The 25004-nt window shown below is 42.8% G+C and overlaps 1 protein-coding gene across 2 annotated transcripts; it reads left to right on the top strand.

Annotated features, from left to right (window-relative positions):
* Positions 1-301: 301 nt before the first annotated feature.
* On the top strand, positions 302-24872 carry DKK3 (dickkopf WNT signaling pathway inhibitor 3). 2 transcript variants are annotated; one of them, XM_039725172.1, is made up of 8 exons: positions 302-692; positions 2123-2260; positions 2768-2851; positions 18858-18950; positions 20311-20455; positions 22631-22787; positions 23947-24134; positions 24242-24872. In XM_039725172.1, the coding sequence occupies exons 1-8, from the start codon at positions 534-536 to the stop codon at positions 24262-24264; spliced, it is 987 nt and encodes a 328-aa protein (XP_039581106.1). In that variant the 5' UTR covers positions 302-533; the 3' UTR covers positions 24265-24872. The 2 variants fall into 2 exon arrangements, with proteins under 2 accessions (XP_039581106.1, XP_039581105.1); XM_039725171.1 differs by having other exon boundaries at positions 23947-24489.
* Positions 24873-25004: the final 132 nt, after the last annotated feature.

Here is a 25004-nt window from a genome sequence, read left to right as displayed (position 1 = left end):
GGAGCTGTGAGCTGGCTGCAGCAAAAAGTGTCCGTGAAATTCTTGGGGCACAGCACAAGGAGGAAAAACGACGTGGAAAATGGGGAAGACACACAGAGATAAAAAAAGGTGATATTGCCTGAATGTTTTTTAGAAAAAAAATTGAAGGCAATTAGTCAGAGCGGGGTGCTGGCCAGCCCGATGCAGGTCGTGAGGCGAGAGCATCTCTTGAGAGCCTTCGCTGGAAAGCAAAGCACACGACGGAGCTGCCACGCAGCTCGCACCGTCCCCTTCCTACCAACGGGAGGAAGAAAGTCTCGGCTCTGAAGGGGAAGCTCGCCCTGCTCCTTCCCCTCAGCACCTCTCTCTGCCTGCTCCCCGCTCGCAGGGCGGGGGCTCCGGCGGGGCCTGCGGCTCCGCCCGCCCGGGCCGGGCCCGCCCGCCTGCGCTGAGGGACAGCGGCAGCGCCGAGAGGCAGCGGGGCCGGCGGGGAACTGAGGGACAGCGGGAAGCCGAGAGACAGCGGGGCCAGCGGGGAGCCGAGGGCCAGCGGGATGCGGCGCTGGGCGCTGGTGGCCGCGCTGGTGGCCGCGCTGTGCGGGCCCGCGGCGGGCGGCGGGCGGCGGCGGGCGGCCAGCCTGGGCGAGATGCTGCGGGAGGTGGAGGCGCTGATGGAGGACACGCAGCACAAGCTGCGCAACGCCGTGCAGGAGGTGAGGGGGCGCGGGGGGCTCTCTGCTGCCGTACCGGGGGCAGCCCGGAGGAGCCGGAGCGCCGGTGCCCGCCCGCCCTCGGGGCTCGCCCGGTGCGCATCCCGGCATGGGCCGGGCCAGCGTGCGGCTGGAGCCCGGAGCGAGGAAGGGACGGTGCGTGGCGGGGGAGGAGCGCAGGGAAGAGGTACGGGAGCGTCTTTGTGCCGCAGGAGCTCAGGGCATCCCGAGCCGGGATTCAGGGCTGTAAGCGTCCTGAGAATGTGCGGAGAAGCAGCTTGCTTGTGGTGTAATTGCGTGTCTTGGTCTCAAACTGCTGGCCCAGGATTGCCCAGGATCCGTTTCAAAGCCAGAAACTGAGTTCGGACCCCAAGCCATTGTCTCATATGGTTGTCAAAACACCTTGTCTCTGCACTCCCCTTTCTTGCGTGCTTTTCTTTCCCCTACCTTTTAAGCATCTTCCTTTCAAGTTCTCTTTTCCTCTCATTCAAAAATACTTAGTCTACAAAAACCTGTAACTGACAGCCTGCTGCAGAAACCGACCTTGGTTTACTATAATTAAATGATTTCGGACCTTTTCCTGTCTTCTGGATGGTTTCTGAAATCTGCCACTGTTATCCACTTGATTTAGACTGCAAATGCATTGAGACAAACCATTCTTTACAATGCTGCAAAGATGCTTAAGGGTGTAATCAGAATTCCTGCCTGTTTTTCTGTAGTCAGTTCTGGATTGCTGCCTGCATGCAGTGCAAAGTGTGAATTGTTTGAGCAGAGTCTTAGGAGATAAATGGTTTGCACTTAGAAAGATTTGCAGCTGTTATTTAAAATAAACAGAGACACCAGAAGGAGAGATTTTGTCTTGGGAAAAGTCCTAGTGTTCATCCTGGTTGAGCTTTTGCCTCCAGCTCTGTTAGGGTGGTTGCAAATAAAAGGACACAATTTATTCTTGGCTGTTTACAAGATTCACACCCTTCTTCATCCCACAAAGACAGCCGGAACTGAAACAGGGAATTAAATTCTGGATGTGTGCACCCTCAGCCACAGGGCTGCCTCTGGTAACTCCAAGGGGCTTTTGTTTTTCCCTCTTATGAGGATATTTTCTCTTCTTTGTCAGAATGGAAAGTCTGCCTCAAGTTTTCAGTGGTTTTCTGTGAAGAGCAGAAAGCTGGGCTCTCGACTGACACCAGCCTGTGCAGATACCAAATTGCCACTGGCCTGTGCACTTTTTCCCCCACAGGGACTGACTTTGGCTTCAGCAGCCCAGAGCTCAAGGGTTTAGCTCAGCCCTGTTTTTCTGGCCCATGAAAAGAGCAGCTGCAGGCAGTGTCTGGAGCAGGTAGTGTCTGTCACTGCACAGGAAGCGTGGCTTGGTCCTTTTTGTGACATTTCTGCTAATTTTCAGTTGTTTTCAGTATGTTTTTTTCACTGGGCAGATGGAAGCTGAAGAGGAAGGGGCAAGAAAGCTGTCAGAAGTCAGCTTTGAGGACTTGCCTCCCAACTACCATAACGAGTCCAACACGGAAACCAGAGTGGGCAACAGAACTGTTCAGACCCATCAAGAAATTGATAAGGTATGAGAAAACTTGTATATGGTGAGCTCTCCATTCTTAAACACATTTTCTTCAAACCTCCCCCTCCCACCCCCAGCCCAGTTTTACGTGTTTATTCACAAAATAATTTGGAGTTAAAATTTTCCTGATGATAATTACTTTGGGGTTTGATTGGGTCTTCTGTGCTTGGCGTTGTTAAGGACACCTGTCATGAAAAGTTAGTGTGAAGTAACAATTTATTTTGAAAAAGGGCCTGCTAAAAATAGGGTGCAGCTACAGCTATTACGTGGGGAAAGAAAACCCAACCATCTCCTGCTCAGTTGGCTCCTTTACAGTGTCATTTTAAATAGACAAGAAGGTAGCTCTGTCATCTGCTTTCCCCCTCAGATTATGATTTATTAAGAGTGACAGCAAAATGGGAAGAAAAGAGTGGGTGGGAGCGGGTTAATTATTGCAGGATGTAGGATTGAGAGTAACAAAGGACTAATAAAAACTGTAGCTTGATATTTTGTTCTTTTCTGGTGTCAGGTTACAGATAACAAAACTGGATCAACAGTTTTTTCTGAGACAGTTATTACATCCATAAGAGATGGAGAAAACAAAAGGAATCATGTAAGTGAGCACGTTTCTTTCCTTTTGAAAATCAAACAAAACTTTGGGTTCCTTGTTCAGAAGGCTGTGACAGAGCTCACCTTAACAAAATTTTGGAATGTTTTGAAACACGCAAAACTATTAGGGTAAGCAGTCAAAAATGTTTGTGATTTTAATTAGTTTAACTTCGGAATTTTATGACTTGGAAATGGAGTTCCAGTGTTGTGGTTATTGGACATGTTTGACTCTCCAATTTGTCTGTCAAATGTAAATGTTGAATAGCAAAGATAGTTACACAGCCATTTCCAGTGAGTGTAGATAAATCCTTAGCATAACAGTGATCTTGTCTTCCATTAAAATATTGCTTCATCGATTTTAACAGTTGAAAATAACCCCAAATCATTCATTTATGAGGAATCTTTGGGACGACATATGGCTCTGTTTGCTCTTCAAGCATAACACAGTGATGGACAGCTGGTTATGAAATGCCACTTTGAGGAAAAGGGAGAGAGATGGGACAATAAATCCCTCTCGCCTTGTTTAAAGACTCTCAGGGGAGTTTAAAAGATCAAGAATATTCTTTACATGAGTCTTGCAAGCACAGGTACATTTGTTAAACATCAGCAATCACATGAGAAATTCAGCACATACCACTGCTTAAAAAAATTGGGTTTTCTTTGGTTATAGTCTTACCAAAATGGATTCTTTTTTGTGCTCTTACTAAGTCTGGGCTTGCCAGGTTTCCTCTGATGGCTGCCTTCATCTGACTAATAGTTTGTGATTTGATTTACTTCAACATACCCTGGCTTTTTTTAGAAGAACTTACCTCCAGTTCTTTCACAGAAGCAACTCTGTAACTCTTTTATAAATGGAATTATGGAAATTATTTTTTAGATGTAATTATGGAAAAATTATGTCAGTAGTTCCGATTTTAAGGGATACAGAACCTGCAATTAGTGCCCCTTTTCTAAAGTTTTCCCTCTTGCAAGCTCATGTTTTTAAACTGCTATTTAAGCTTGAAAATGGCAAGTAGCAAAATATAGCACACACAAGCAACTTCACCTTTTTTCTTTTTAACTATTTTCCAAAGCTTGTAGCTTAAGTGAAAACTCAAGGTATAAAATAAATTGTAACTATTCTAAACTACATCTGATTCTATACAAAGTATTAACATCCCACACAGTGCTTTTTAATAATGAGATTATGCATAACTAAGACAATCTAAACGTTGTTTTTTTTTCCCAAGCAAATGTGATCATCTTCAAACCCAGTGTACAAAGGCAAACTTTTTAACCTTCTTAGCACTGTAACACAACACTTTTTTCTTCTTTCTAGTAATATGATAAATAATTTTAAAAAGCAATACCTCTTTTTGCGGGTTTGTTTGCGGTTTTTTTTTAATGTTAATAGAAGTATATCTATTAGCTTTCAGTTCTCTTTTTTGAAAGAGATTTTTAATCTGGTGTCTAGGGAGAGTGAACCAAGGAACTGGAAGAATATAGCAACACTAGTGATGTTTCATAATGTATTTGGCTTGCCTGTGGTGTCTAATCATTCTCACAGCTGTAAAAATTATTTCTAGATTAACTTTCTCCAGGTTTCATACAAAGTTCCTTATAAGCTTCATATATCAAGGTACAGCTGCATTCTCCATCTGGAAGTTTGCCTCACTGACCAAGCCAGTGCTGCATCCAGAGCTCATCCAGTGCTCAGAGCTCCAGCTGAAGGATGTGAAGGCTGAATACAGATTTTTGTCAGCCTTGGTGTGGCTCTGAAGCAAGAACAACCAGAGCTGGTCCTGCCAGCTCCTCCTCACTTCCATCCTGCACCCCTTGTTCACCAGCACCTTCCTGCAGGCTGCAGGAGCAGAGCAGAGCTGTTAATGCTTATTTTCCCCCTCACACTCATTCTGAACTTTCAGCATGCCCATGGTACAAACACCTTATTTAGAGGTTGCCAACTCAGAGGAAAAGCAGCCTCCAGATGTACTTGGCCCTTGTTAAAGGAGAGCCTGAAATTAATGTGACTAAGAGATGCCTAAAAGGAGTAAATCTGAAAATGCTTTCAAACTTTAGACATGAAGGAGGAATATGAATCAATTTTGCTATTACAAGGGCAAAGAAATATTGTAGGAGTAATGCAATTAAGAATTGGAAGATTTGGGTTACAGCAAGGAAAGAAGTGGTGCTGTGGAGAGATCTGTGAAGTAGAAGAAAAACTTTGTCCAAATTAGAAGGCACTGTTGCTTAGGTGTGTAAACTTAAGGTAAAAGTATTGGGAAATGAGTTACAGAAAACTTTGCACTGGGCCCTTAGATCACTTTTATGTATACAAATTTTCATACCTGAAGTTTTGTGTGACATTGTGACATGTTCTGGTCACTCTCCAGGCCACAGGCTTCACACAGGTGGTGGAAGAGTGATTCCACTGGTTCTGTGGGCTCAGTTTATAGCCTTAACTTATGCAAGTTAGGGATTCCCACAGCTCCTGCTCTTTACAAATTTGGTTGGTAGAAAGAAGGATTTTCCAAGCACTGTCACAAACCACGTGCTCTGAAATTTAAACTCTGTGTAAATCATTACTGCAGTAATTTGTGATAACTGGAACCTTCATTTTATATTTATTTTCTGTGCTGAGTTATAAGCCTCTGAAGTCACTGGAAGCTTTTCATGTGATGTTTTTGGGCTTTGAGAGATGACACAAGAGCCTCACAAGAAGGCAAAGAAGTGTCTTCATTACAATAATAAATCCACTTATTGGCTGGAATGAGAAATCCAGCACTGGAGAAGCAGCTTGATGGAAAGCAGGTTGTGCCTGCATTTTAAATCACAGTGCTTGTGCTCCTGAAGCAGGTACCAATACATACACAAGCAGAGCATGTAAATAAATGTACATAAGCTTGTACACGTACATAAAGTGCAGGTATTAGAGAAACACAGGGAAAATCCTCCACACACAGACTTTTCCTTTCAGACTGTTACCCCCTGGCTCTGCATCACAGCAGCATTCTCCTCAGACTGCTCTTTGTTAGTGGTGGTTCCTTTGACAGTGCTTTTGTGGCCAGGGGTGTTTGGAGTCTCCAGAAGTGGAGTTGGGCTCGTTGCCATTTCTGGCAATGCAATCCAGTTCCTCAGAGGCACTGCATTACTGGGAGGCCCCATGTACATTCCCAGACTCACATTCACTTTCTCAGATGTCACTGAGGGCTGGCAGTCACCCCTGTGGATGTCAGGCTTCAATCCAGCAGGCTTGTGTCTTTATAGAGGCCAAACACAGGCAAGAGATAGCTGGATGGGCATAAAGTCTGTGGAGGGTTTGACATCCATTTGTTCCTGGATTTAAGTCTCAAATACTCTGTAATTTGCTTCTTCAGGGAGCATTGGGTAGCTTGAAAGTTAATAAAGTATTTCCAGTCAAAAGTTCAAGAGCACTGCAAAAAATAACAGCATTCCTCATTATCCTATGAAAATCAAAACCTTTTCTAGCCTGTTGGCTAGGCCTATTTCAGGTGTGATATATTAGCCTGACCAAGGAAAAGCAAGGATGAAAAATAAAAGGAAGCAAAACTGGTACTGGTAAGGTTTGCTACAGAAAGATCAGTTACATTTCTTCTCACTTCTGTTCAGAGCAGTAATTTACTCTCTATTCTGTTATAAGCTCTCTCTTCTAATTCAAAGCTAATTCTGAGCTTTTTTCTTCTCTCTAGGAATATGATAAATAATTTAAAAAAGCAATACCTCTTTTTGTGGGTTTGTTTGCAGGTTGTTATTTTTTTTTTCAAATTTCAATAGATGTATATCTGTTAGCTTTCAGTTCTCTTTTTTAAAGAGATTTTTAATGATGCTGGTGTCTAGGGAGAGTGAACCAGGGAACTGGAAGAATATAATGCATTTCTCATTTCACTTTGGCACTGTGGAGCAGATTATTTGCTTGCCCCTGGTGGCAGAGGCTCTTGAGGGCAGGGCTGTGCCTCCTCTGTGGTTACACAGCACAGGTCAAAGTTTCTTTGTGGGAGGGTGTTTAGAGCTGCCCTCGGTGTGGTTCTGTGCAGGTTGCTTGCTGTTCCTCCACCAGGCAGGGAGTGCCTGTGTGCACACTTGTACTGGGGCCACACCTGCTGCAAACACAGCAGCTGCTGCCTCAGGGATTTAAACACCAGCACGTTGTTAGAAGGAGACCCTGGGATGCCCAGGCCTCCATTTCCATGATGAAGGCTGCTGTTTGCACTCCTGGAGCTCGGGGCAGGGAGGTGTCACTGTGAAACAGCTTTTACAGGCTGACCTGGCAGGTTCTGGTTTGTCTGTACAGACAGGACAGATGGCATCCCTTCCATAACAGCCTCATTTAAACCTTTTGTCAGCCTTTATCTACTCTAGCAGGAAAGTACTAAAAAGAAGGAAAACAGTTCTATTTCCCCCTTTTCTAGAGAAAACCAGTGTTTTAAATGGTTGAGCTGCAACTCTTCAAGCTTCCAGTTCCCTGCTGATAGCCAGAGCTGCCAAAGTAACCACTTGGTTTCTCTTTGGGCACCTTGTGTATGATTTCACCAACCATGTTCTCAGCCACATGTACTGGAGCTGCTCTCTTTGAGGCTCTTACTGCTCCAGGGAGAGGAGTTCCTACCAGTGCTCTGTAGAAAGGAAGCTTTGGAAATTGAGAAGGAAAATCGATGGAATGGAAATTGCAATTTTTCCATCAGCAGCACTGCAGGAGAGGAGTCAAAGGCCGAAGTTTGAAAATGCAGCATCTTGGTGTTGACTTCTGCTCCCTAAAATCTCAGGGAGGACCCTTGTTTTGCGCAGTCCTACATTTGGATCCAGTTTTTTTGTTGCTTTTTTCACAGAACCTTTAGTCCCTGGTGACTTGCACTCAACAACCTTAAACTATCAATAGACACACTAAGTGCATTCCTGGGTTGAAATCCAGGTCTCTGTCTAGCCAAAAATCACGTAATATCTAAATCTGGTAGGTTTTGTATACTTAATAATTTAATTCCCTAGTACTCTAAGTCTGCTTTTCTGTTAGCTGTCCAGCCTGCTCTGCTCCATTAATCATTGGGCCAGTGCAGTTCTGTTCTGCACAGCACCCACCCTTTAGGTAATCTTTGGTGGAGGAGCAGATAAGGCAAATTGTACTTGTTTTGGAGAACCATGGCTCCTCAAATAGGCGTGGTTAGACATCTTTAGCCAATTCCTAATGTTTTACTGAACCCTCTTTTTTGGTTTCCTTTCCAGTTTTGGTCTTGGCAATGTAGAATATGAAGCTTTGGGGCAAGTGTTCATGGGGACAAGTAGCCTGTGTTTGTTAGATTAGAAAATGATGTGGAGGAGGATGCAAAAGAGAAAGAGGATTTAGCTAAAGATGAGAAGAATTGTTCAATTAACATTCTGAGTTGCTCTTATTAATCTGGAGTGTTTTCAGGCTGTGAATCTTGTTGTAGAGAAGGACTTATTTTTTTATGAAGGGAGTGATGGACTGTGTGCATATCTGTGAGACTTCACAGATAACTCCATAAGCAGCAAATGCTCCTTAGCGATGCAAAAGCTATTAAGAGATTTAATTTAGGTCATGGATGAGGGGATGGCCTTATTGCCAGTCACAGAGTATCTAAACCCAGTGGTTTAGACAGTCATCTGATGTTCACTGGGCTATGGCCAAAAACCAATCTGAATATTAGCCTCAGTGAATGGAAAGACCTGACAGGAGGAGTTTGAAATACAAGTGTCAAGTCTGATCCTGGACAAAGAAACTTCTCCGAGGAGGAAGGTGGGAAATCCCTGTAATTACCAGCTGCCTGACACACTCCTCAGGGTCCACATCTTGGTTTGCTAGGCTTGGTCCACCCTGGGCTGGTTTTCTCTCTGGGAAGGCTGTGTGGGAAGCTGTGGGTGCACACAGAGCAGCAGGAGTGGACAGTGAGCACAGACATCAGGGGCTTGTGTGACCCTGCAGGGTGCAGAGGCCACGGTGTGAGCAGTGAGACTCAGTTCCCACTCACTCAGATCTGGGGCTCACTGACCCTGAGCAAAAAAGCAGTGGGAGCAGCTGCCAGACCTTACCAGGGGCAGGAGAAACAAGGGGCTACTCCTAGTTAAATTGTAATGATAATAATTTGATACCTAGTATCAAATAATGATAAAAATTTGATACCTAGTTAAAGGTATCAAATCCTGCTCTCCTTTATATCAGTGGGAGTCTGAAGCAGTGTAGGTAACTTTAGTAAATTTGCTTGGTTAGTAATGAAAAAAAAGTGCTAAAAGAGTGACTAGGATTTCTCTCATATTTTCTGTTAGTCTACTTTAGTTTAAGTTGGTATGTTTTCTGTCGAGTCAAGGAAACAAAACTATGTAGTACTAACAGATATTCCAAAAGTTTTCATTAGCCAATCCAATCTATGCCTGTATTTAGACTTCTTAAGAAATGTGCCAGATCCTCATGTGCTGTAATGTGGTATTTCTGTTCCAGCTAGACCCCAAAGAAAAAGAATATTTTTACCAGGTTGCCTGAAGAGTCACCTCACTGTTTTTCTCTCCCTGGACTGTTATCCTTTGAGTTGCTAAATACTGAAGAGAAAAAACTCTTCTTGTGATAGATTTCTCCTCACCAGGAATGCCCTGTCACTGTAATACAGTGGCAGTGCCTAGAGCTGATTCAATGTTCTGGGCATGGTTGGTGGGAGAAGGTTGGTAAACCAGTGAGTTCTCCTGAAGGGTACAAAACTCCCTCTCCAGCCAGTGCTTCACCAGGGTCCATGCACCCCTTCTGAAGCTCTCAGCATTCTTGTTGGTTGTGGGAATAAGTCCTGCCTTGTCTGAAGCTTTCCATGTACAGGGAGGAGTGAAGGTTCCTGCTTCTCCCTTGTTTGCACGCCGCTTGCCACAACTCCTCTGCCAGCAAGCCGTGGTAAGGGAGCAGTGCGAGTCAGAGGGAGGGTGTTTGCCTTTTCCCTGGGTTTGGTTCAGTTTTCCCACTCACAACATGCTGAGTTTGGGGATCCAAGGCTGTGCAATTGCATTTTATAGATCATGTCCAATGGAGATACAAAAACAAATCACCATTACTGATCTTGCTTTCTGCCGCTCCTAGATCGATCTGTTTATTCTAGGAGAAATGTTTGGGGTTTTCTTCTCTTTATGGTAACATCCATTCAGAAAAGTGAATCTTTTATGTGGGCTGGTGGCAATTTGTGATCTAGTGATATATAGGTGCCTTTTGCTGGGAGGTGAGGCAAGCCAGGCAGGTGTTCTGTCTGAAAACACAACCAGCCATGGTGAGAGAACACAGATCAGTATCACTTTTTTTTTTTTCCTTTTTTTTCCCTCTTAAATGGTGGCTTAGATTTCCAGGCAAGCAATCTGATGCAACAGCAAAAGGTTACTTTTTATTTGAATTTTGATTTTATTTTGAATTTGATTTTGATTTAAGTCGTGTATAGGCATTGTCACTGTATTACAGTGACAGGGCATTTTTGGTGAGGAGAAATCTATCTCCAGAAGAGCTTTCTCTATTCAGTATTTAACCACTCAAAGGATAACAGTCCAGGGAGAGAAAAACGGTGAGGTGACTCTTCAGGCAACCTGATAAAAATATTCTTTTTCTTTGGGGTTTAGCTGGAATAGAAATACCACATTACAGCACATGAGGATCTGGCAAATTTCTTAACAATTCTAAACACAGGCATAGACTGGATTGGCTAATGAAGACTTTTGGAATATCTGTTAGTACTACATAGTTTTGTTTCCCTGACTCACAGAAAACAGAAACCATGATTTCTTTATTGAAGGTTCCTCACCAGTGTTTCTTTCCCCTTGCCATACACATGTAGCAAATTAATCATGAGAGGAAAAGCTTTAAGGCAAATGAGAAATTATTTTCCACTGGTTCTGATTACATGACTTAATCCATTGTCTCCAGCAGCTGCTTATTTGAGATTTTAACTGAAACCATGTTATCTAATTAAGCAGCAAGCCTTAGCTGGAAGGGTAACAACAGCTGAGTTGTAAGGGTGACAGTAGCTAAGGCTTTAGGAAATACAGGCTACAGCACTGGATGTATTGCAGAGGTATTTTTAAAAAATCTTTTATTTGCATCTGTTACAATCCTGGAATGGTTGAGCTTGATACAGAGGATGCAGATAGATGGGTTAAAGCTGCTTACATCTGTGTTGTCATAGGTAAGGTGGCAGAATTTGCTGTGGCCCAATAGCATGGTTCCATAAACGATGAGGCTAAGTCTTATGTAATCTTTGCCTGGACTTGAGGAGGGTTAGATTCTATAAAATCTGTAGAATGATACTGGTTTTATACCAGTGAGAAGGAGGAGAGAGAATGAATGTGATGGGTGATTGCTCAGCCTTCTGTGCATTTGTGTGGAGTGAGTAAGAGGTGTGAGATGCTACCAGTCCAGCTTGATGGTGTTTTGCACTATGATTTATTAAGCTAAACCATGGACATTGAGGGAAAGTGGTGAATTGAAGTTGTTTCTGTTTAGTTGTGTTTCATGAAAGGGAAGGGAGGGAGCGAGGGAGGGGGGGAGGGAGGAAGGAAGGAAGGAAGGAAGGAAGGAAGGAAGGAAGGAAGGAAGGAAGGAAGCTCTGTAGAATAGTGGTTTGAAATGCAGTGCCTCAAGAAATGAATTTCTGTGTCAGCTGAATGAGTCTCGACTTTGTCCTCCCATGTGATTCACAAAGAGCATTTTGGCTTCTTTTGTGGAGTGAGTGTCTGGCTGGCCTGTGAGAGGCTGAGTCACTGATAGCACTGAGGGACACCACACTGGTGATTCCATCTCGTGATTCTTCACGTCTGCAGCTTACACAGAGGGCCCCCCTCCCCTATCCTACCTGAGCTGATCCTCACCTTCATAACAAGTCCCCTTCTCTCTTCCAGTCTTATATATTATTATGCAGCATGATTGTACTAAAGGCACACAGGGTGGGGTGTGAGTTCTGGATCTGTTTACTTGTTATTCTGTGTGGAAATGACTCAGAGCCTCCTTCTGAATTTATATCACATGAGGAATCCCTCAAACTTCTTCCCTTAGAAAGTCCAGGGGGAGAAGCAGTATCTTAGGACATGTAGAGAGTTTGACATCATGGTGTCAGGCAAAGGGGAGCCTTAGTGGTTTTCCTGGGTCCAGGAAATCTGTCAGCAATGGAAAGTTTTGGTCCCCTGGTAGGTGTTTGTCTTGGACTTCATACATGGTGGAAATCTGCAATACATTCATATTCTTACATTCCTTTTGGAAGGACAAAAAGAGTGTGCTGAAGACTCTTGTGCACAAGAAATGTTTTTTGTTTCTTTCTCATTTGTGTTTGTTTAGGAAATGGAATGAATATTCATGAACAGTCATCATCTCATGTTGTTGATATCCTCTAGGCACATGATTTCAGATGGAAAATTAAATTAAGGGAATAATAAAATAAAAGAGGCTCTTTTGTAATTCCAACAATTGCCCCAAAGAGGAGGTCTTGACAAAGCTTCAAAGAGTCAACACCTATGACCCAAATGCCTATTTCATCCTTAGGCAGACATGGATCTCGTGTTCCCAAAATCCTTGTGTGCTGGAGATGATTTATTTCACTGTTGTTTATGTAATTCAAACCCCTTCTTCTTCCATCTACGGCTCATAAAATAAACTATTCCATTTCTTCTATAGTAAAAGCAGTCTCCTACACTGTCAGCTCTGACATGGGAAAAATCCATTGAATGTGGATCCTTACCAATGTACTTCTGTTCCAGTATTATTATCTTTGGCTGCTACCTTAAACAGAATTAGTAAGTCTGTTGAAACTGTAGACTACAAAAAAAAGTTTATTATAAAGGAACAAAGCCCATAAGATTCAGGATTTGAAATCAGTTCGGTGAGGGATGGGGCACAGGTCAACATCTTACTCTCAGTGTGCTACACTTAATTTGGTGGTGAAGATTAGCCAGCAGCTATTAAGTACAGAAATCTTGTTTTCAAAGGCTTTTCTTTTCATCCAGCTGTTTCACATCCTCACTGTGTACAGCTAGTCTGCGTTGTTTTGCTTTTACAGATTTGCAAAACTGCCATAGTTCAGTAGTGAATCACAGAGACTTTTTAGCTGCCAGTTGCAGAGACAAGAGCAGCCTGCATTCAAACTCAGCTCCTGGGGAGCATCACTGCCTCAAAGCTGTGTTCTGTGTGGTCACTGCTGCTCACAGATAATGGCACTTCAGAGCTTTGTGGCACAGCCCCACAGTGGCTTCACAACTGCTGCTGGAGCTCAGGACATTTGGAATAAAACCCAGGGTCTCTCACACCACGAGTGTTTAGACACATCTCCTGGTTATCAAAGAGTTGTTGTTCTCCCATCAACAGATCCACAGATAGATGCATTTCTCAGTTAGGACCATTAATTGCAAACTCATTAGGAAAACTTTATTTATAAACATGTATTTTGACCTCACATACACATAAATATATATATATATACACACACATAGACACAGTCCTTTTCTTCTTTCCATGTTATATAGCTCTTAGTTTCCAGACTAAGTTAATTACCTGACCAATATATGATTTATGAGGGTTTTCTACTAAATTAGGATAGTTCTCATGTGCCCTCTTTGATACCATTGCAAAATAGATTGAAATGAGTACTTGGCTCTGTGTTTCCTACACGAGAGCATTTGCAGAAGCTGGTAGTCCTGCCAAGATCAGTTTGTTATTACTGAGGGAAAAAAGGTGAGGGAAGAAAATTAAGTGGCTGCTTCTGCAGAGTGACCTGCTATTAAACTATTACAAGGCATTCATAGAGATTTTGGCCAAGAGTGAACAGAGCATGATCTGAGAGCACCTAGGCACCATTTTTCTCACTATTCTGAGGCATTTGCCAGGAATGTTTTGGCTTTGTTTCTCTGGGTTGTAGTTTCTTCTTTCATTGGAGTAAATTCCTTGAAGCTGTGGATAAGATTATATTTTATATTTTATTTTTTTCCTCTTTTGACATTGAGCATTAGCTGCATAAGGGTCTGATCAGTGACAGGATCGCTGTTTGTGTGGTGGGAATAAGCAGGTAGTGTAGAAAGGGATGCAGTTCTTACACTGGTGGTGGGCAGTTTATTGGGGATCACAGCCTGCCTCAATAATTCCCTTTTTGACAGCATGTTAAGGCTAACGTGGCTGTGTTGTTTTGGGTACCTAAAGCCAAGCTCAAGTGCCTTCAGGCCACTTTCAGTTATGTCATGTAGACATATTTTGCCTCCATTTATATTGTGTCATGTGGAGAACCCGCAATGAAGTTTTTCCAAATAAAATGTTTCTGGGAAATGGGGGAGAAGGAATCGGATGAGATTAGCTCTATGGGGAAGTTCAAGACAAAGCCTAGGGACTTGTTTTCTGTTGTTTATTGGTTTTGAGCTCAGCAGTCACATTCCTGTTGAGCAGCCACCCAAAGAGCTGGCTTTCCCCACGGCACTGACCCCCAACACAGCTTGCAGCTGATGTCTGCTCTTTTTAGGACGTCTGTTTTTTTACAGAAGTTCCTAGTTTTATGAGTGTTGTGTGCTTGGCAGGACAGCAGTGAGAGACTTGCACTGCTGGAAAGTATTACAGAGGTTTTGAGGTATTTCAAGGCAAATGAATACATATCTCATTAAAGACAAATGTATTATGTGCCCTGTCTAGACAACTGAGAGATTAGGAACCGGAATGCTACTGCATTTCAAATTAAGGTAGTAATTTTCATAAAACAATATTCCATTATATGTAATTCTGCCTTTTTTAAAATACATGTAGGATATAAAACAGGTTTTATGCTTCTTTTTTTTCCTTACTACTCAGCAGTTTTTTGCCATCTGCTGCAGTAATGGAGAGCAGCCCTGCGTGAAACAACTTGCAGAAATTGAAACAAAACCTGGAAGGGGATTTGTAAACACAGAAATGTTAACTCTTCGAAGGACTCACCTCTGAGAGATGTCAGTTCCACTGTGAACATGGCACTGCAGCCACAGCTGGAATTGTTGCTGTCTCACGGGTGCAGTTGGGTGAGCTCTGGCATGTTTGGGAAGGATCTGTAGCTGTGGTTTATGGAGGCTAACACTCAGTTTTTCCTGAGTTGTAGGTTTTTGAAAAAGGAATTGCTTTGTATTTATATATTTAATAAACATGTAAAGGGGCTTTTGTTCAGAGAAGCTTTTGGAGGACAGTTGTCCTGAAATACAGTGAGAGGGTGCTCCCATGCGTTTCCAAGGTTGTTACTAAAACTCATTTTCTAATTGCCACAATTACTCTAGTGGCATTGCTTCCTGTGTTGTGTTTCTGATGGCAGAACTTCTTCAGCTCTCCAAAATTATTGATTATTGCCTCTACACTTCATGGCTTGGGCACCTGAAACACATGGAGGGTTAGGAATGAACGCTTTGGAAGGGCTGTTTTGGCTTACCAGCTGTGCAGAAAACAATCCTGCCTCTCTCCTCAGCTCCTGCAGAAGTTTATAGGCACAAACTTTACCTGGATCACAGTAAGCCAGCAAACTGAGCCATGTAGATTACACTGGGAGGGGAAAAGGGGTTCTCTTGCTTGATTCTCAGTGTTCCCATGCCAGAGAACCACAGAAACATATTAAGTCATGGTCACGCCTTCCTCTGCTTTCTTGGGTTCTAAACTAAAGAGTAAAGATCCCAGGAGAGAAAGTCTCACTCAAGACAGTCCCTGACAAATATTAGCTGAAGAAATGAATAGTGAAGAGCTTTGTTTAAAGTTATCTTTGAAGAACTTTCTGAGCATGTGGAGGCAGGGTGAGTGTGAGTGGGGAGAGGGAATGGACAAATCAAATGCCAGTTGTGAATTTAAAATCAATGAGTCAGTTTTGAAGGTTAGACATCATCAGAATATTTTTTAGTCTACAATTAGGGTTTTAATTAAGAATTAAGGGGGATAAGATCAAAGCAAAATGAGTGTTATTTCAGTACATACTGTATCACCAGCAAAACAGCATTAAATGTACTGCCATAGTGAGGCACAGAAGCCATATGGACACTGCCAAAGACAGTGGGTTTCTGTATGAAAGCTGGTTAACTCTGGCCTTTGTGTCCTGCTTTCATGACTTGAAATGAGAAATTCTTGGCTCGTCCCTGTTGATCCTCCTTGGTGTGGGCAGAGGGTGATGTGATCCACCCCGGGGTGGGGTGGATGCAGTCCAGCAGCCAGCCCAGTCTGCAGAGCTGCCTGCAGCACCTTCCAGCCCAGTGCTGCAGGTTGGTACATCACACAGAGAAAATTATTTTATTTTGTGCCTTCCCACGTGTGTGCAAGGGCCTGAGAGAAAGTGTTCCTGTCAAAGCTTGTCCCAGCAGCTCTGGCCTGCACACTCAGACCTGCCCCAGTTTCAGTGTCTGCGAGCTGCCACGTTCAGCTATCACCAACATCACTTACTGCTTTATTTTCAAATAAAATGGACACTGACCTTTCTTTAGGAAAGAAATAATCTTTGACATGATCTACCCAAGACAAGAAACCATAAGTTTCTTTCAGCAGCAATTGTTTGAGACGACTTAGGAACCTTTTCCATGATTTTCATTTTTTTGGTGGATTTTTTTGTTTGTTTGTTTTTTTTTTTTCCCCTGTTGATTTTGGAACAGATCGTAGTGCCCAAATAGCTTCCAGGTGCTGCAGGATATTCACTGCAGAGAACAATATTATAATAAGAATCCACAGAATGCTGAGTGTGCCCTTACAGGTACATGGCATGGGATTCTCCATCCTGGCCTCTGTTGTTGGTGGGTCCCAGTACACCCATTAATAAATAGGCAGTGCTGCTTCCACTCTGTATTACTCCCAAACAGCCTATTCCTTTGCCACAGCATTAACTGTTAGTACACCAAACTGGATTTCAGAGAGATGTACATCATTATCATGTGCCTAATTCTGTCTGTAAGTTGTCTGCCCAACTTGTATGTTCTGCTGCACATCAGAAGCCAGCACTCCCTCTCTCAGTTTACCCAGTTGCTCATGCAATGACAAAATATTCTGAGAGATAATTTAGTTTTGCAATTCCAGGAAAAAATGGATTGTTCAGAATCTGCTGCAGCTGATGAAGGAGTTCAGATTTGCTCCTTGTCCAGCAACTATTCTATCTAAAGGTAGCTGAATCAGAAAAGGTCCTTGCCTGATTAAATAAGGAAAAATAAATAATTAAAAGAGGATATGGTCACACATCTGCATGTAAGCACAACTGAGCTCTGCATTAACTCTGGGTGTCTGGGTGGGGTAAATTGGTGTGGAGTGTGGCACACAACTTCACAGAGCACACATGAAGTGCCTTTGCCATGCCAGAAAGAAAACCACAAAGGGATTTTTTTTCCTTGACTGGAAACTCTCATAAAACTGAATGTCTGAAGTGGTGGGACGCAATTCAGTAAGGGGAAAAAGTTTTTTGGTGTGGGACTCATTAATTCAGGAGAAAGCAGCAGCTGGAGAATTGCAGCTTTAGTGTTAGGTGTTTTAGAGCTAGAATTATTCCATGAGCTTAGAGCAATCATGGCAAGGTTTCTCCTTTGTAGAGAAGGACAGTGGAAAACCTGACTACAGTGAGACCTGGTTGTTTGCCTGAAAGGGGATGGAACAGGAGTGAAACAGTCTGTTCTGGGTATGGTTTATACAGGGCATTCATAAAAGCAGCTGACAAAGCAACAAACACAAAGCTGGCCTAGAAGGGCATAGCTGCTGAAGAGAGGAGGCTGGCTGCTCACTTGGAGCCACAAAACCTCCAACATACTGCATAGCATTTGGATGTTTGCATTTTGGTCCACCTGATTATGTAGCAACAGAAAAGAAAACAAACAAACAAACAAACAACAACAACAAAAACCACCACCAAAAAAACCCAACCACACACAGTATTGGGATAATGAAGTAGAAAAACATTGCAATAATTTATAGCAGCATAGACCTGGTTATACTAATTCCTTCAAACAGCTAAAATTACTCCTTCTGAATTATAAACACATAACCTGAATGTTGAGTTGTGGACTGGAAAAGAGTCAGGCCCCAGACTGTTTATCTTCTATTCTGTGTTCTGAGTAATCAAACAGTCTCAAGTTGTGTCAAGGGAAATACAGGTTTGATATTAGGAAAAAGTTTTTTACAGGAAGGGTGATAAAGCTCTGGAATGGCTGCCCAGGGAGGTGGTGGAGTCACCATCCCTGGGAGTGTTTAACAAAGCCTGGATGTGGCACTGGGTGCCAGGGCTTAGTTGAGGTGTTGGGGCTGGGTTGGACTCGATGATCTTGAAGGTCTCTTCCACCCCAGTGATTCTGTGAATTTGCACATAAATGAACGTAGTAAACTGTTGGAAAACATCTGAGGTGGCCAGAATGGGTAACTTAGACAAGGCTGATTCCTGCAGAGCAGCCTTGCCTCTCACATGGCAAGAACCCCCCAAAAGGCTGAATCTGGAAGAGCTCTGAAGAAAAGGAGAAGCTTAGTGGGAACTTTCAGTAGAGGTTGCACAGGTGATTTGCTTCAGCAAGTGAGATTAGTGTCTGCCAAAGAGCAGTCAAGTGCTTACTTCAGAGAATTCAGGGATTTTTGTGTAATCCCTTTTTCTTTTTTTCCTTTTTCCTTTTCACTAAGAGTGGTACAAACCAGTGCTGGACAGGTCACAAACAGGTGACTCGGAACAGTGCTATGAGTTATTCTTTTGTTGACTAAATTGTTTCCATAATCCTGGAGGAAAAAAAATAGAGAAGAGGGTTAATCACACAGTTTTTGAGAGGTAACCATTAGATGGGAAAACACCCCCTCCCTGTGAACCGGACATGAGGATGCAAAAATATATCACTCTCACTCTCTGTGTTCTCCTCACTGCCAGGGGCTCAGGAAGTGAAGCCACCCAGCAATTTGAGGCCAGAGGGTTTAGATAAGCCAGGGAGAGGGCACTGGTCTGTTACAGAGCTGTGATTGAACAAAGAACCCCAGCAAGCTTCTTGTCTTGATTCCCAAATAAGAAATATAATCAATGAAGAGCTTTTTTGGTAAATCACTCTTTTATCCTTTCCTCCAGGAGTGTATCATTGATGAAGACTGTGAACCAGGGAAGTATTGCCAGTTCTCCACCTTGGAATACAAATGTCAGCTCTGCAAGCCCCAGCACACAGTAAGTACTGAATGAGATGGGATTTCATGTGATCTTTAGAAACTCAGGAATTTATTGTTGCTAATGTCAGCAAGTCAAAATTGACAGGAAAGAAGCTTCAAAGCTTTCTGCATGAGGGTAACAAAATTTCCTGTTAATAGAAAGTAATTAAAAATCAAGATTGTGATGGCCCAACACCTATCCCCCTCCCCACCTTTTCAGTTCTCAGCAGAACACTTGTAGGATAAAGAAAGTAAAAACTGGATCCTAGCTACTCTTGTGTTGGAAAGTGAGCTCTGGCTGAAGGAGGTGGGATCAATTCCCTGACCTAGAACCTTGACAGCTACAGAGCATTTTTCTCTTTAATTAGCAGGTCTTAGTAGTGCCAGTGTAGTCCTGCTCTTTGCCCTGTGTTAAGCACTTCCTGTGGGATCCACTGGAAAAGAAATACAGGTTTTGTGTGGCTGCCCAGATGGGGCTTTACACAGACGGGAAAAAGCTGCAGAAATGCTGACCTGCTAGGACTATTTAAGACTGTGAATCAGACTACCTAAAAAAGGAAACAAAGTGACACACATGGCTTTTATTACGTTGATTTCTTAGGCGTGTGTAGTTGAAACACTGGGCAATTGTCATACAAAGCAACCTTTAGCTAGAAATTCACAAAGAGATTTTTTTCAGAGAGATTTTTTTCAAAGATTCTTGGTTACCAATGAGGTCTGGTTCTTATTACAACTGAAAAACAGATTTTAGTAAGACTTTTTTTTTTTGCTTTGCTCTTTGAAAACAATTCTTCTGAAAAAATTGTAAATTCCTGACTTCATTTGACAATGGGAAAAAAATCAGTAATGCTCTCCATTGATGACATTTCATTTATTAATTTTTTGTTTCCCTTGACTGCAGAAGAGAGGAGCCTGGGGAGAGCTTAGAGCAGCATTTCAGTACCTAAAGGGGCTACAAGAGAGCTGGAGAGGGACATTTTGCAGGTGCATGTAGTGACAGATAAGGGGGAATGGCTGTAAATTGTAAGAGAGCAGGGATGGATGGGGTATTGGGCAGGAATTGTCACCTGGCAGGGTGGGCAGGCCCTGGCACAGGGTGCCCAGAGCAGCTGGGGCTGCCCCTGGATCCCTGGCAGTGCCAAGGCCAGGCTGGATGGAGTGCTGCTACTCTGCTGTGGAGGTTCCTGTCTGGCAGTAGTTCCAGGTGTGCTTCAGTTGAGAAATTGAGCAGTTCTGCTTAAACAGTGGCAATATGAGATCTATTTAAAGTACTCACTGTGGTGCTCAGGCCCAGGGCCCAGTTCTGAGCGCAGCTGTGTGAGGTGCCGTGTGCTGAGTGCTGAAGTGCCAGGTTTATCCCATGCCTTTGCCCTTGGCAGCCCTGCTCACGGGATGTGGAGTGCTGTGGGGAGCAGCTCTGCGTGTGGGGCCAGTGCAGGAGATCCTCTTCCAGAGGGGAGAACGGCACCATCTGTGAGACCCAGCACGACTGCAACCCTGGGACGTGCTGTGCTTTTCACAAAGGTAACTGGGCTCTGTCCTGTCATCTCAGCCTGCAGGAGCCTTGGTATTTGGCTCTTTTTAGCCCGGGGGAAGTGGTTAAATCTCTGCAGAATCAGCAGGTTGTTATCCCTTGGCCTGTGGAATGCACTGAAAGAAGAAAACTTTGATAGAATTAGGAGTGAGAAACAGCCTGATGGGATGCATGCTGGTGAAAGCAAAGCCTGTTGCACACTAGAGATGAGGCCAGCAGCAGAAGCACAAAAATGCACATTTCTAAAGGGGAGTTCTGTGTCAAATTTACACACAATTGAGCAAAAATGATAGAATTACAAATGTGCAGAAGAAGTTAATGAGCTGGCTGAAAGTGGCTTCTCCTTCCTCTCAGCAAGCAGCCCATCAGAATCAGGCTGCAGATACATTTCATACTCCGAGTTTCATGTGGGCCTTCCAGGGCATCACACCATGCAGTGGTGACCAGGCAGCCAGATACACTGAGGAATGATGTCCCAGATCATGTTGTCAGTCCACATGGGAATGGGAAACTTCATTTGCAGGAGGGAGCACAGAGGACAAGGATCAGTCCCCAATCCTGTTTGATTTGGGTCCAGTTTCTTGTGCTCTTTTATACCCACCAGCTCTCACTGCATTTATCACAGTTTACTTACTTTATTCTTTATTTATTTATTTGTTTATTTTTAAATTGTATTTCTTTATTATTTTATTCACTTTTAAAATCTATTTATTTATTTTATTTCTCATTTTATTTCTTTATTTTTAATTTATTATTTAATTAATTTATCACAGTTATTTTAGTAGTGACAGGACACAATTCCAGCCAGCTCCCTACACCAGGTACACACTTCCCTAGCTTTTTTCCTTGCTGTGAGCCAGAGCACACCTTGGGTTGGGCCTGTCCCACTTTCCATCCTGCTGCTGGATCAGGCTGCAGGGCATTCCAAGAAAACAAAGGAGAAAGCTCCAGCACCATTTAAAAGTGAAGAGGATCTGCTCAGCTTCCCCATGTTGATGTTGAGTATTACATAGTGGACCTTCAGTGCTAAGTAAGTTTGGTTAGGAAGGAACAAAATACATAGTTATTGAGAAAAAATTTATATATATATATATCTCAGTAGGTAAGAATATTGATGAATATTGATAGAACACACTTGTTAGAACATAAAACAGTGCTATTGATTAATAGCAATGAATTTTTATTCCCCGTGGCTGTCTGCTTTAGCAGGGCAGGGTTTTTCAGGTTAGGCCTAACCTCAAGGCCTTTCTCCATCACTAGAGAGTTGCAAATGATTGTTCTAATAAAGATGTGCATTTTTATATAAAACTGTAGCAAACTGTGGAGTATTTGCTGCTCAGTATATAATGTTTTGAAACTGGGAACTGATAGGTCATGTACATTAAAGCACATGTGTCTCTGCATGCATACACATATATGTGGGTTTTGACCAAATCTGATTTAAAAACTTAGAGTTTGAATTCTTCTCATGTTTCATCCTGCCATATGAAGTGACTGAAGACAAGAGGAAGAAGGGAGGTTTTCTAGGAACATCTGGAAGAGCTGAATTCCAGACTGAGACTAGGAGCTACTGACATGAGGAAACCCAAAGGACACAGCCTTCTTAATAATTTCTTACACAGGCTGAAATTCAGCCCTGTGTAGAAATGAGGGTGCCGAGGCCCAGATGCCATCAGACAGCTTTGCCCACAGCAGAACTGATAAAATAAATATCTCAGTTGTAGTTTTTGTGATCTCATTAGTTTCTAACAGTTGCCCTGTATTTGCAGCCTCTGCAAAGAAATAGAAAAAAATAACAGAGTTCAAGATAGAGATGTCTCTATTCAGATTTCAGACCATTAGTGCTACTCATTGCAAAGGATTCCCTGTAATGTTAGTTTTCTTGGGATTACAAGAGTTTGGAATCTCCAAGGGATGGAGCTGTGCTGTACTGCCTTGACAGCAGTCTCTGAGTCAAGCTGATCTTGCTCATTAAGGATGAACTTCAAATGTCTCACTCCCACTTGGTGGAAAAAACATGGTTATGGCTCCCTGTCACGTAAGGGAACTTGAAAAGAGGTCGAGCCTGTCTTTTTATATCTTGCATGCAGAATTAAACATGGGGTCACCCCAGTTTAGCAGACAGCTAAGGACTTCTCCTAAAATGCCTTTCTCTTGGCCTGCAGAGCTTCTGTTTCCTGTGTGCACACCCTTACCTGAGGAAGGTGAGCCCTGCCATGATCCTTCAAACAGACTTCTCAACCTCATCACCTGGGACCTGGAGCCCGATGGAGTGCTGGAGCAGTGCCCCTGTGCCAGTGGCTTGAGCTGCCAGCCTCAGAGGTGAGCACAAAGCTGGGCAAACAAGTTGCTTGGCACTTTAGAGGGGCCTGTTTCTGTGCTAAATAGCTACAGAACTCGCAGGTTCTGCCTGGCTAGAAAAAGTTTTGACAGTTTTTCTCATCAGTAACATTGAAACCTTTTGCTTTGTCCCACACAGATGTGCCTAATTGAGTTTGGCAACACATTAATCCAGTGTGAATTAAGTGTGTGAATTAATGAGGCTGGTACTGCTTTTTAATCAGTCAGTGCTACCAGCTGTTGAAATGCATCATTCCAATTCTCTGCATACAGTCCCTGTCCACCAACTCTCTATGTGAGACTGGGCTTCTGTCAGATTTTTGCTTGTTTTAGAAAGTAAGATATGTTACAGGAATTTTAATACAAACTTTTCATAGGTCATGCTTTTAATATTTCTTTAAAAGGAGTTATTTGTATTGTCAGCAACTTCTTTTTCAGAAAGTGAGATCATCTCAGTTTTGCTAAAAGCATTTTTAGAAAACCAATGTTTTCTGTGAAATAAACTCTCCAAGTTTTCTCCTACACTTCCAGCACCATATTAACTTCCAACAAGGCATCATAGCTGGGATAGAGATGCAGATTAATATTTCTCTCTTCTCTGTCCAACTCTATGTTTTTTCATGCATGAAAAGGAATTGGGTAACATTTTGTTTCATAAATGTCATCTAAAGAAGCAAGCAGAGCTGATCCCATCCTATCAGCACCAAAATTTTTGTTACTGCACCATTAACCTCAGGGAAGGTCTGTCAGCAAATATCAGGTCTAGTAAGAAAAATGTTTCAGATGAGGATACAGAAACACAGAAATTAATTGGGGTGTGAACATAGCTGAACTGTCCAGAAGTTTCTATCTGAATTTGAAGATTCAAGTGACTTTTTTCTTGTTACCTGTTTATTTTGAGGTAAACACTGCTCTTGTTTACCAGGATCAAACATTTTGTGCTGTTAGGATTTCTGTTTGTGGAAATCACATTTATAACTCACCAGCTGTCAAGCATGGAAGAATCAGGTGCTTGTGAAGCCAGCTAGGGTAGATGCATTGTGCATTTAGCATGTTTTCATATGGAGGGAATGGAGAATTTCACAGAGTAGCAGAACACAAACTGCTGTACTGTGTGACCAGATGTGCCTTTCCCCAACAGCCACAGCACTACATCTGTGTGTCAGCTGTCTGCCAATGAAACGCAGCGCACTGAAAAAGAAGATCCCTTAGTCATGGATGAGATGCCCTTTCTCAGCCTGATCCCTCAAGATCTCCTCTCTGATTATGAGGAGAGCAGTGTCATCCAGGAAGTGCGCAGAGAATTAGAAAGCCTGGAGGACCAAGCAGGTTTGAAACTTGAGCCTGAGTCAGCTCAAGAGCTGGTTTTGGGAGATGAAATCTAAAACCCAAAGCACCCGGTTTAGTTAGTTATTTCTAGATTTTTTTTTGTTTAGCATCTTGCTTGTATGAATCCTGAACACACACTACTGGATAGAAGTGCAATAAAGAAGGTCTTCAAGGAGCATTCTTCTCTGTGCACCAAACCTGCATGTCCCTGTGGAATTCATGCTACTGTGGAATTCATTCAGTCCCTGCCTTCAAACCTTCTGCCAAATGGGAACCATAGGAGTGCTCCTCTGGATTTGTACTTTCCTCTTGTATGTCAGAAATAAACTTCTTCGTACTTGTACTCATTAAAAAATACGCACAAGCATAAATCATTTTAAGTTGCTAGTAACTATAGAAGTGATTATTTTTACCATCTTAAAAGGTCATTGATTTAAAAAATCAATAGCAAGCTAAGAGTAAAATCTGACCCCCCAAACTCCCCAGCTACCAGCTGTCTCACCAGTTTGGTACCATGGCTCCTCCACTATTAATGGTTTTCTGATAGATTTCACCATCTGTTCTTGCACATGGTTAAACAAGATGTGAGGTTCCAGCCAAGGAACTTCTCATGGTGCTTCTTCCCAAATAATCCCAATTGCTCGTGTCTAGTTAGGAACAGCAGACCACCAATAACAAGAGCAGGTGTAAGACTGTGCTACCAACCTGCACACCTTTCCCCACTTCTGGTGTAAGAAGGCTTTTCAATAAATTCCTTGGGTACCAGAATTAATAGCCATTATTGCTATAAACAGGGAGGATAATATTTCATTGTTCAAAACAATCTTAGTTTTGGTTTATGGATTCTACAACCCATTCTCACACCAACAC

Source organism: Passer montanus, unplaced genomic scaffold, assembly GCF_014805655.1.
Source record: "Passer montanus isolate IOZ18808 unplaced genomic scaffold, ASM1480565v1 scaffold54, whole genome shotgun sequence".
NCBI lineage: Eukaryota > Metazoa > Chordata > Aves > Passeriformes > Passeridae > Passer > Passer montanus.
Note: the sequence above shows the minus strand (reverse complement) of the source record. Positions and strands in the feature narration are given on the sequence as shown.